The sequence below is a fragment of the Balaenoptera musculus genome, chromosome 15 (genome assembly GCF_009873245.2).
Source record: "Balaenoptera musculus isolate JJ_BM4_2016_0621 chromosome 15, mBalMus1.pri.v3, whole genome shotgun sequence".
Lineage (NCBI taxonomy): Eukaryota > Metazoa > Chordata > Mammalia > Artiodactyla > Balaenopteridae > Balaenoptera > Balaenoptera musculus.
The window spans coordinates 29,536,913-29,549,870 of record NC_045799.1 but is presented as its reverse complement, the minus strand read 5'-3'; the positions used below and the strand labels follow the sequence as shown (position 1 = coordinate 29,549,870).

General features: G+C 48.8%; 1 protein-coding gene across 1 annotated transcript in view; it reads right to left on the bottom strand.

Annotated features, from left to right (window-relative positions):
- LOC118880960 (protein-glutamine gamma-glutamyltransferase E-like) overlaps positions 1–10,443 on the bottom strand; it is a 41,141-nt gene extending 30,698 nt beyond the window's left edge. Inside the window, 1 exon segment of the mRNA XM_036825207.1 lies at positions 10,333–10,443. Within this exon segment, the coding sequence (XP_036681102.1) occupies positions 10,333–10,339 (7 nt within the window). The 5' untranslated portion in view covers positions 10,340–10,443.
- Positions 10,444–12,958: the final 2,515 nt, after the last annotated feature.

Here is a 12,958-nt window from a genome sequence, read left to right as displayed (position 1 = left end):
CGCAACTAGAGAAAGCCCTCGCACAGAAACGAAGACCCAACACAGCCATAAATAAATAAATAAACCCAAAGTTAAAAAAAAATAAATAAAAAAGATGTAGAAATGTATGGTCTGAGGTCACACAAGCCTCCCCAGAGATTCTTCTCCATTCCCAAACCCTAAAGGATATGTGCCTTCTCCCCAGGAGAAGCTTATTATTCTTGACCATGGACTCTTTGAGAGCCGCAATTATGTCCCCAGACAGCCCTCAGTCAAGCACAGGGGTTAGGAAAGAGCGGTGGCAGGGATTCCCATCTATAGCCAGCTTCTGCCTTCCCTCCAACAGGCCCACCTCCTTCTTTGCTGTGCCAAGGGTTATGCACTGTTTGCTATACTTGTGCCAATAACGGAGGCGTCTCCACAAGTAACAAGAGTTGGCAAGGACGTGGAGGAAAGGGAACCCTCCTACACTGTTGGTTTGGAATGTAAATTGTTGCAGCCACTATGGAGAACAGTATGGAGGTTCCTCAAAAACCAAAAACAGAGTTACCATATGATCCAGCAATTCCACTCTTGGGTGTATATTTAAAGAATACAAAAATACTAACTCAAAAAGATACATGAACCCCAATATTCACAGCAGCGTTATTTACAATAAAAAGATATGGAAGCAACCTAAATGTTCATCAACAGATGAATAAATAAAGAAGATGTGGTACGTATATACAATAGAATACTACTCAGCCATAAAAAAGGATGAAATTCTGCCATTTGCAACAACATGGATGGACCTGAAGGGTATTATGTTTAGTGAAATAAGTCAGATAGAAGAAGACAAATACTGTATATTATCACTTATATGTGGAATCTAAAATAAAAAATGAAATGAATGAATATAACAAAACAGAAACAGATTCACAGATAGAGGGAACAAACTATGGTTACCAGTCGGAGGTGGGGGGGACAAGAAAGAGTTAGGGGATTAAGAGGTACAAAGTACTACGTGTAAAATGAATACATTCCAAGGATAGACTGTACAGCACAGGAAATATAGCCAATATTTTATAGTAACTTTAAGTGGAGTATAATCTATAAAAATATTGAATCACTATGTTATATACATGAAACTAATATAATATTGTAAATCAACTACACTTCAACTTAAAAAAGGATTTGTATGAAAAAAAGATGAATCAACATGCAAAAGTACACACAGCCAGTTTACATAGGTTTGCTTAAGTCCTGAAAAATAAAACGATTCTAACTATCAAAAAAATAGTAGAGATGTCTCCCTTTCATGCCAGAACACAGTGGCTTGTCTGCAGGCAAAATGATGAAGAAGACTGAGCTCCAGGTTGCCTTGGCTGCAGAGACACCGAAAGGAGACGAAGGGCACTTTGCACGCACTAGGTGAGGTCCTGGGGTGACTGAGATGGTCTTCTCTGCCTCTCCCAGCATGAGCCCCGGCATGAAGGAGTCTTGCTCCTTCATGGGTGCTCGTGGGACATGCAAGGCTTCTCTGAGCTGGAGGGTGAGGAAGAGCATGACACATTTGTCATCAGTCTCCTATGTGTCAACTGCTGTTAACAGTACACAGAGCACCCCTTCAGGTGTGGGGAGGAGGGACACCTGAGCTCTTACTGCCAGAAGGGCATCGTGTGTAAACCTCTGTGGCAAGCGAGGACACGCCCTTTGCCCAGTGTCCCAAAGCAGTGCACAATTCCGTGGCAGCTCAGCTAACTGGCGTGGCCGGGCACTGAAACACCCGCCTGCCTGCCAGGGTAAACACAGAGCCAGCTTACCCCTCTTAAGTGCCAAACCTTTTTTTTTAAATCATTTTTATCGTTTTTGAAGGAGATCAGTGTTTGTTGAATTGAGAACATTGTTGGCCCTGGATTCTGTCAAGGTGTCTATCTTTTGAAGCTCATCCCGTCCCCTTTTAATTTGCTGCTTCTAATCTCTGTGGTCTGAGAATTTGTGAAACCAGTGTTGTTAGAAGTGTATGTAACCTGAGTCAATAGGCTCTGAATGGTAGCCAAGGGCCTCTCTTATGGCATTAAAATGCATGGACTTTGTGACAGTGCTTTCAGTGGCTCAGAAGCCATTCTTCACAGAATCATGGAATCGAATCTGGAATTTTCCTGCTGGTTTTCCAACAGATGAAACAGGACCAGAGAGGTTAAATGACTGGGTCAAAATCACATAGCTGTCTGGTGCCAGAGCTAGCCTAGAGTAGAGTTCCCTGACCCCAAGCCCGGTGCTCATTCCACTACCTCTCACACCTCACAACATTTTCCTCAACACTTGAGGGCCCAGAAAGTCTGCTCTTTCCAGAATAATGAGCCCAGAGGAATGCTAAGAAATCATCTGGGGAAGGAAGCAGAAGATTTGGCAGGAGCTTCAGAATACTTGGGAGATACGGAAGGGACAAAGGAACATAATCCAGGGTGTACTCATTGCCCCCTGGGGTACCATATCTGGATTAAAGTGGCCCTGCTCCTTTGTGGCCTTCCCCTTCCCCGTTCATTGCCACCAGTGAGAAATAGAGGTGCTCCTGAGTAAAGAAAGGTTTACATTTGCATCTTAGCCTCAATAGCTAGCGTCCCCAGAGAAGCAGCTGACTGGAGCTCATCTGCAACCTCCGGACTCTCAGGAGAAAAACGGAATTCCAAGGGAGCGGTTAACTCTAAAATGTACTTGCAAAATAAGCCAAGCTAGAGGGCATTGGGTCTAAGTGTTATCAGGTTAAAGTAGAAAAGACAGTACACTGCTTTTCTTTTAGTTTTTGTCTTTCCTTTATGTTTTGCTATTTCCTTGTGGCTTAGAATGTAAAATCGATTGTTTAAAGTTTTGTTCTGAATAAATATTTACCTTTTATATTGCTAAAAAAAAAACCCAAAAACAGTACACAGAGCACCTTACACCTGTCATCGATGAAATCTTACAGAAACTGGAAACTGAGGGCGGGATTAGCAGATACACACTACTATATATAAAATAGATAAACAACAAGGTCCTACTGTATAGCACAGGGAACTATATTCAATATCTTGTAATAACCTATAATGGAAAAGAATATATAAATATATATATATATATATATATATATATATATATATATATATATATATATATATATATGTATGTATAACCGAATCACTTTGCTGTATACCTGAAACTAACACAACATTGTAGATCAAGCATACTTCAACTAAAAAGAAAAAGAAAGAAACTGATACCTTATTCGAGGTCATATACCTAATGATTGGCAGAGCCAGGATTCTGAACCCAGGTCTTACTGACCTTCCCTGTTGCCATGGTCCCCGGTTCTCCACCTGGGAAGGGGACCCTGGCAGGACCTTCAGTTGAGAAGGCACCCAGGTGGTGAGGAGCCCTCACTGTGCATTGTCCTCCCTTCTGGCATTTGCATCCTGACACGGAGGAGAGAGTGAGCCCCTGGAAGGGGAAATGTGTTCCAAAGGGCATTCTACATGGGAGGTGAGTAGAAGAGGAGCATCCCTGCATCCCGAGGGGGACGGCATGTTGAGTGCACGCTCACAAAGCCCCCAGGTGGTTCCTGCCCCCCTCGGTCACCGCCCCACTTGTGAGCCCTAGGATCGTTTCTGCCAGCCCCAAATCAAGGATCTGATGATCCTGTCTGTGGATTATCCAGGGCCTTTGTTCTCCCACCCACCACCCTTTGGCGTAGCACTAATCACAGCCAGAGTGTTCTAGAAAGGATAGGGCAGGGGGTAGGGGAGGTGCACAACCATCCAAGTTTCTTCTTGAGTTTACAACTTCATGGTGTTTATGAGCCTCAGAGCTGTTTTTTACACCTGCCTGGATGAAGGGCAGGGATGAAAGGAGTGTGGCTTCGTCCTTACAATTGACTCATCAACACAGACTCTCAAAAACATCAGAGGGAGAAACCTTGGAGACCGAGCATCTCCCCACACCCTTATTCTGGCTGTGAGGACGTGGAGGCCCAGGAGGTGGTTTGCCCACAGTGGGATGTTTCTGAACTCTCATCCAGGGCCCGTCTCACAATCCCACACCACCTCCTTGAGTCACTGCTTAACTCTACCGTCAGGCCGGGGGCAATTTCCCCAATTTCTTTATCCTGAGAATATCAGTGCCACCAGCACCACTAATGTGGTAGCAACTGACAAATGTCTATCCCAGTATTCACTTGCTCCTTCTTTCTTGGTAATAAAATCCCCCATGTTAATGGCCAGGCTCCCCTGCAGCTGGGGGTCATGTGAATGAGTTCTGGGCAATGACTTGTAGGTATAGTGATGTGTATTAACTTCTAGGAAACCTCTTTTTTTTTTAAAAATTGAGGTGAAATTCACCATTTTAACCATTTAAAGCATACAGTTTGGTGGCATTTAGTACATTCACAATGTTGTGCAACCATCACCACTGTCTAGTTTCAGGACTTTTTCATCAACCCCAAATATATTCCCCACTCATCTGCAGTCGCTCCCCATCCCCCCCTAACTGCAGTCCCTGGCAACCATTAATCTACTTTCTGTTCCCCTGGATTTGCCCATTTTGGTCATTTCATATCAATCGAGTCACACATGTATGTAGTCTTTGAGTCTGGTTTTTCACTTAGCATAATGTTTTCAAGGTTCATCCATGTGGTAGCATTTATCGTAGCTCATTCCTTCCTTATGGCTGAATAATATTACACTATGTTTATATACTGTATTTTGTTCATCCATTCATCAGTTGAGGGACATTTGGGTTGTTTCTACCTTTGGGCTCTTGTAAATAGTGCTGCTATGAACATTCATTTGCAAGTATTTGTTTGAATACCTGTTTTCAATCCTTCTGAGGAAACCTCTTTTTCAAAACAGTTGGCAAATGCCCTTAGCCTGCTTACTTCCATCTTCTTCCACCTGCTGCCCAGGGTGTGGGTGTGATGTAGACTCAACTCTAGACCACACATGCCCTCAGGACATCAGAGTGGGGACCTGCACAGAGCCCAGGCCCCTGGGGATTGTGCAGCTGCCCTCTCCACCAGAACGGCCTACCTCCAGACCTATTGTGTAAGGAAGAAGTAAACTTCTGTCTTGTTTATTTCTCTAAGCCATTGTTATTTGGGGTTCACTGTCATTCACAGCTAAACCTAATTACATATACCTGATAATGTAACCTCCCCTTGTTCTGTGGTCCACCTTTGGCAGGGGTAACATGAGAAGCACAGAACAGATTCCAGATTGTGAAAGCGGGCTCACTAGGCAACTGTCTCCATCCTTATCAGCTGGGCTCTGTAATCGAGTCACCTGCAGCAGGTGGGGAGGATGACTTGGTTGCAGGTGTGGGACTAGGGTTTTCACCTGCTGTTCCCGGGAGGACCACAGAGAGCTGCTGGCAGGTGCCCATCACATAATGATACTCCAGGGGCTGCATCTTCCCCGCCTGCCCAGACCCTATTCCTTAGTTCTCTTCTCTAGACTAAGATTATTTTTAATCTTACAGATTTCTAGAGTTAATTAGGGCTGAGAGATATATTAAAAATCATCTAGCCAAGTGTCTTCAAGCTTTTTGTTAGAGACTTCATTGATACAGAAATACATTTTGTACATTGTTTACACACATGGGTCTATAATTGACGTAAAGTTTCACAAAACAATACTAACCCTTACTATGTACAATGCACTGATATTTTGTTTTTTTAAATTTGCTGATCACAATCCACTAAACTGATTTCACAACTTGCTAATGGGTGACAACTGGCAGCTTGAAAAACAGTGATGTGATCCAATATTCCCATATGACAGCTAAGAAAGCTGAGGCATTGGAAGGGGAAGCCATCTGCTGAGGTCACAGGGTAGTTTAGAGGCAGAGCTTGGCTCAGAAACCAGGTCTTAGATCTTGGTCACTGGTGGGCTGTGAGTCATTCCCAACACCCGCCTCAGCCCCAGGCACCCGGATGTTTCCAGCTCCTGGCAGGGTCCCCACTCGCTCCAGCCCTCTCTTCTTTCTCTCTCTCTAGCCTGTGCTGCTTCCCTTCATCTTTCCCCCACATTCAGACATTTTCAATCCCTGTGCAGCATGGGTGGTACAATTTCTTGGCACCCAGGTCGTGGGGAAATGGGGGTTCCCTGGGTGGCTGATTGAGGGGCTGGTGAGGATCCCGGGATGAATGAGCCCTGAACTGGTGGTCCGAGCAGCCTTGAGCAAGGTCTCAGCATCTCTGTAGAAGGGGACAGTGAAACCAAACATCCTTCCTTGTAGGGTTTTTGTTGGGATCCCATGTGTGCCCATCACTAGGACCTGGGCCTCTGGCAGGGGGATACAAATGCCTTAGGATCCCACACATAATGGCACCAGCAACACAGGATAGAGGAGGGTTTGAGCTTTCTCATGGGCTGCCATTGAGGGCCTCAGATGTGCAGACACTGCTAAGCATGTGTGAGCATGTGTCCGCATGTGTCCTTTCATAGTTACAAACCCTTCTATGTTGTCATTCTCATTTCACAGATGAGCGATTTGAAAGTCCAGTCAGGTGATGTCACTTGCCAAATATCACTTGCTCAGGCAGAGCCTGGCCCGAGCCCAGACTGGGAGCCGGTGCGGCCTGACCACACGCAATTTCCACGTTGCCACCCTGCAGCCAGCTGAGGTCGTGGTGGTGGCATGACCTGGGCACGGTTCCAGGAAGCTGCCAGAGAGAAAGGGCCACCCACAGCCTCCTCCCCGCCTTGACATTACATGGTCAGCGTGAGAGGAGAGGAAGGAAGAAGGATTCTGGACCCCCTTCACTTCCAGAGAGAGTTTAGAATCTCTTAGACCCTCACTGAGTACGAGGATCACTTGGAGAATTCATATTGGCCTAAGCCCCACCACTGACCCATGAAATCAGGATCTCTGCATTAGGGACAGCGTTGATTTTTTTCCCTTAAACTCTCCTGGTGATTCTAATACAGAGCCAGAGCCGGGACTGAGAATCACTGCCTTAGGCCTACATAGCGTTTACACTAATCAAACCTAGAGGGGTGGGATAGGGAGGGTGGGAGGGAGGGAGACGCAAGAGGGAAGAGATATGGGAACATATGTATATGTATAACTGATTCACTTTGTTATAAAGCAGAAACTAACACACCACTGTAAAGCAATTATACTCCAATAAAGATGTTTAAAAAAAAAAAAAAAAAAAAAAGCTCCTTTCCGTGAATTCTCTCCCCTGAGCCACACAGCTGCTCTGGGAGGGAGGCAGTGGGGACAGTCACCATCTCCTGTTTACAAAGGAGGAAAACAGGCTGAGAGAGGGGAGTGCAGACTCCTTCGGAATCCCCCCTCAGCCCCTACCAGAGACCTGAGGCCCCATTCCTCACTTCAGCAATAGGGGAAAGCATTTCCTCACTTCAGCTCACACCCCTCACCTCACACGTGGGCCCTGGGGAAGAGAACGATTGCTCCATCTGCGGAGCGCAGCCCAGCAGGGTGGAGGTTGAGCCGAGAAGTTATCTGAGGTGAACAGAACAGCACGGACACGAGCGCGGAGGCTTGGAAATGGGGAAAGAGCCGCTGGCATCCCAGCTCCCAGGAAAGGGTTTCTGTACAGACCCACAGCCCAGAACGGCACGGGTCCTCTGCAGATTGGGGCTTGAGGCCAGAGAGGGTAAGTCCTGAAGCCAGTGCTCTGCCCGGCAAAGCGGCCGGTGGGAAAGCTCACCATCCCAGTGGGACAGGGTGTCAGTCCCCAACACAGAGGTTCTGGCCTCCTGCAGGCAGAGGTCTGCATCCAGGTTTGAATCCTGGGGACTCTGCCTCTGACCCAGGGCCTCCGAGTGGCTTTGAGGATGGGGGACAATGCTTCCCCTCCACACTGGGCCCAGTGTCTGTGTCCACAGCCTGCATTCCTGTCCGGCGTGTGGCTCTGGCCTCCGTGCTCGGCAGACAGACGGTGCCCGACCACTTTGTGCAGAAGGCTGCCAGGCCTTCCTCCACCACATCAACCCCTACCCCGGGAAGCAGAATAACCGCACATCCCGGATTCCAACACGAACCTTAACTTGGGAGCAAGACGCAGCCCTCTCAGACCAGCACACTGCGACCCTGATAGTCCCCTGGGTCACACGTGCCCAACCACCCACGTTTCTTTTCCTGTTCCCTCTGCCCAGAACACTCCTCACCCTACAAAACTACTTTTTTAAAAAAAATTAATTAATTTATTTTTTTGGCTGCGTTGGGTCTTCATTGCTGCGCGCGGGTTTTCTCTAGTTGCTGCGAGCGGGGGCTACTCTTCATTGTGGTGCGCGGGCTTCTCATTGTGGTGGCTTCTCTTGTTGCAGAGCACGGGCTCTAGGCGCGTGGGCTTCAGTAGTTGTGGCGCACGGGCTTAGTTGCTCCGCGGCATGTGGGATCTTCCCGGACCAGGGCTTGAACCCGTGTCCCCTGCATTGGCAGGCGGATTCTTAACCACTGTGCCACCAGGGAAGTCCCCACAAAACTACTTCTGACTGAGTCCAACTCATCGTCCATACCAAGTGCCACCTGGGTCCCAGGGTCTTTCCTACACCAAACCATGGCCAAGATTAATCCCCTCCTCCTCTTGGCCCCCTGGCTCTTTCTTGGATTTGTAATACAGCCTAATGACAATCCTCTTCGAGCCCCACGAGGGCAGAGACCGCACCTCATGATCTCTGTGCTCCACCGCACCTCGTGGCTCTTTCCCTGGGTGTCCAGTAAGTGAACCCGTTCATTCAGGAACCATTTACTGAAACCTGCTCGGCTGAGTGACTGGGACGGGCCAGGAACTCAGGTGTGAGAGCTTCAAAGGAGTGAAGGTGTTTCCCTGTCTCTCTTTTTAAAAATTTGATTTTCTCTGAACTGACCATCGTCCACATTCCACTGTGACCTTAGAACATCTGGTGGATCCAGAAGTTGAGCCTTAAGAGCTCAACTCCATGAGTCACAGGAACTGACACACTGGGCCCCTCAGGATGTCATGCAGGTCTCCCGGTGGGCAGGCTGCTGTGGGTGCACATGCCCCTGGAGGGTGAGCCTCTGCTGGGGCCCATCGCTCTCTGTCCCCAGGTGCCCTTTCATGGCGAGAGAGCTGTCAGTTCTGGAAGGAGCCTGGAAGTCTATCCGTCTCAAGCCCTTTGTCTTTAATCGGGAGCCCGAGGCTCAGCGGCAGCAGAGCCTCAGGCTCTAATGAGGAACCAGGTTCAGTACTGCTTTCCTGTGTCGCAGATGTCACCCGCACTCATGGATAAGCTCGGCTCTGATAGTAGGACACAGTGGAAAGGGTGCTGCTAGAACCGAGTCTGGGCCCTGCTATCAACTTTCTGTGGTAGCCCAGTACGTGTCTGTACCTTCCTGGGCCACCATCTCCTCCAGAGGGAGGGAGATGGCCTGGCTGACAGCTGGCATCCCCTCCTGCTAAAATCTACAGGATCCAAAGCTCCCCTTCTTAGCAACCCAGCACTGCTGCGTGTTCACAGGAGGAAGCTGGGGATAAGGGAATGGTCCTTTTTGCTGCCACCCTGTCCTGGTCTTTGTGACTTCTGAAGTAACCAGCATTGATTGCCCTTTTGCATCGTGCTCAGCGATGTCTTGGGCAAACTTTCCTGCAGCCCTAACCACCATTCACAGTATTTTACCGGTTTGACTCTTGCCTTGTTTGGATTTGGTGTAGCTGCCAAACCACTAGGCAGAGCACCCATGACAGGCAATAATTAGCCTGCTGCTTAGCAGGGGCGCCGCCAAAGCAGAGCCCAGTCCTCAAAGTGACTGCAGAGCCAGAGAACCTGAGCTCCCCAGCAGTGATTTTTCACCCCCTTCCCAGGTGCCGCGGGTGGGAACTGTCCTCGGCACACCTGCTCCTCTGCCTCTGGCGCTTTCAGGTCACCAAGTAGCTTTCAAAGAGCTTGCTGGTGCTTCTGGACGTGTAGTTTACTTAGGAGCATTCCGGCGCTGCTGATGGCTTCTTTTAAATCAACTTACATGCTGTCACTCCCTCCCTCCCTTGTAGCCCTGAGATGCACTTTTCTTTGCCAGAGTGACTGACAGCTGGTAAAACTGCACTGAGAAACCCAGAAAGCAGGTACCAGCTGGCTTGAAAAGGCAAAGCTTGTCCGTCTGTCTAAGGGGACGTGACCTCCAGCTGCGTTGAAGACCCTGCCCATTATTCAGGACTCCATCCCAAATATGCTCTATCCCTGGGACCATGCTAGAAGGACTAGGCAGCCACTGAGAAAGAGAACCCTAAAATACCAAGGCCTAGCCTTCAGAGTTCCCAAGGCAGCTGTCCCGAGCTGGACACTCTTGCCTCTCAGTCGGCCCAGAAGCACGGGCGTCCAGCGAGGACTGGCAGAGAAGATTCCATGTACTCACCAGGCATGTTTCAGCTTCCTCTGTCTCCTCTTTGGGCTCGTCTGGGAATGGCACAGATGGTGTGGGGACATCGGCTGCTGGGCTCACCTTACCATTTATAGAAGCCTCTCCTACACACCCCAGTTAGAATTCTAATGAGGTGGGTGTGGCACCAGGTCATTCCTGTAGTACCTGTAAACGTTTCACTAACGACATACTTGTCACCCAATGGAAGGTCATGCTGCTTGTGCAAGACCAGCTTGGGGAGAAGAGGGGAGATAAGAAAAACAACGCAGAGTTTGATTTTATGATTTTTTTCCCCAAGATGAACAACTTCCTGGATCGTAGGGTTTAGGAAATGAGGTCATGCTTTTCTTGAAGTAGATTGTCCAGAGCCGATGCTGAGAAGTCCCCTGGGGAGGTCAAAGAAATGTCTCCCCAGAACCCAGAGCAGAAAGTTGCCTCGTCCTTTCTCACCATCTGCACATGCTGATGGTCTCCACTTGCATGAGGGGCGTGAGGTGCTCATCACGGTTCACTGTTCAGGTTGCAGTGTGCCAGAAAGTGCATTTGATTTGGGGTTAGAAGAACTCAGTTCCGATGCTGGCTGGGTCCTGGGCTATCACTAAACCTTGAAACCTTGGAAGCCTCGTCTGACTAGGGTGGAGGCATTGCCCACCTTTCTCAACTCGATAAGTGGGGGAATAATCAAATAGGTGATGTGAGTGGAAAGTGCGTGGATGTGCACCATAATGGATTAAATCCAGTTGTCACCTGGAGTCAAACGTCAGTTTGATTCCAGATGTGGGGAGGGGCGGGGGGGGGATTGTTCTTTTTAATGGGGCAGTGGGGACAGCCCCTGAACCTGTAGCTGTGACATGGTTTCATTCTGGCTCTGCCATGTGCTCTCTGTAACACTGGAGGGTAAGTCACGGACCATCTCTGAGCCTAGCTTCTATACTGGTTAAATAAAGGAGGGGGAGACTCTCATTCTACGTATTTTATTTGCTTGTTTGTTGTTTTAAGGGGATATATTTTTCAAAAGATCCTATTGTGGCTATTTACAAGTTCCAAGGTTTCCTGTGATAGACAAGGGACTTTTAAAAAATGGTAATGCTCCAAGGGTTCATGACAGAGTGGAGACTTCTCAAGGCTTCCCCCAGACTTGGAGTGGGAGGGAAGCACCATGACATGGTTAGGTCGTTAGGGAGAAGGTGGGAATGCTGGATCTTGAGAAAAGTGAGACTGAATAGACAGGCAGATGGGAAAAGAGGCATCCGCCTTGTCTCTCTGTCCTCTGGGCTCCCACAGCACTTGGTACATTTTAGGACCTCTCTTACCAAATGCATCTCCCTGCACTGGGGCAATCTGGTTAGGTCTGTCCCCATCACTCACTCTCTGAAGGTCCAGGCTGTGTGTTCGCCACATCTTCTCAGAACCGAGCATAGGCTTGTCACACGGCAGGAACACACATATCTTTGAATGAGTGGATCAATCAATCAATGTAAAGATGGAAATAATTACCATCAATGTAGAGCCCACCCTGGGCAGGCACTGTCTAAACACTTCACATGTATTACCTTTTCTTGTCTTCAGATCAGTCTTATGGCATAGGTACCATTACTTTTGCTATCTTACGGGGGTCGGGAGAAATGGGTTAACACAAGTCTGTGTGACCAGGAAATTCACACCCGTATGTGAGTGACTCCAGAGCCCGTCTGCTTAATCTGGAGGTTGGCTGCCTAAGTGAGGTGGGACCTCAGCCTTTTCCAGGCCTCTGGCGGCTCTGCACCCATGGCCCCGTGGACTGTGGCCACTGTTGGCTCTGGCAGATGACTCGGAAGAGAGCAGAGTGTAGAGAGGTAATGGCAGGGAGAGCTAGCCCCATCAGCAACTGGGTGTGTGGCATGCATCCTGGCCCCTGCCGTGGCACTGGCTGTGACTCTGTGCAAGGCCCTCACTATGCTGAGTCAGTCCTGCCAGAAACCCCGAGAGCTGTGTGATTCCAAGGGGATGAGCGGATGTGAAGGGCTGAGCATGCCCTCAAGTGAGGGATGAAGAAATGGGGAGAGGGGAGCTTATTATTCCTACTGTTGCTGTTGGCCTGGCAGCCAAGAATTGGACCCTGGGCATCCCTTTCAGTGACCCGGCAGGGAAACCTGACAAGGGGACAGGGAGGCAGTGCTGCCCTTGAAGAATCCTGAAGTCACACAGACCTGGGTCCAAACTCTGGCTGTGCCATCACCTCAACTCTTGGAGCCTCCATTCCCTCATCAGTAAAGCTGAGATACAAGCCCCATGAGGATCGAAGGAGAGCATGAATATAAGTGCTCGGCATCGCGTCTGGCACCACTCAGCATAACATGTTAGCACTGATGCTATTGGTATTCTCATTGCCCGTAAAGCACCCCGCAGTCCCGAGTGTCATAGATTTCACGATGGGACCCACAGTGTGGACAGTGGTGCCTGCCCACCGAACCCTTGGTTTCCCCTTGGAAAGATCTGTAGCTGATCAGTCTTGACCCCAGGGTGGTGTGGTAGAAAGATGCCCAAGTTGGACTCAGAGGAACCCAACTAAACACCGGGCTCTGGGGCTTGCCCGCTGTGTAACTTTGGCAGAATCCTTTTCCTTCTCTGAGCCTCAGTT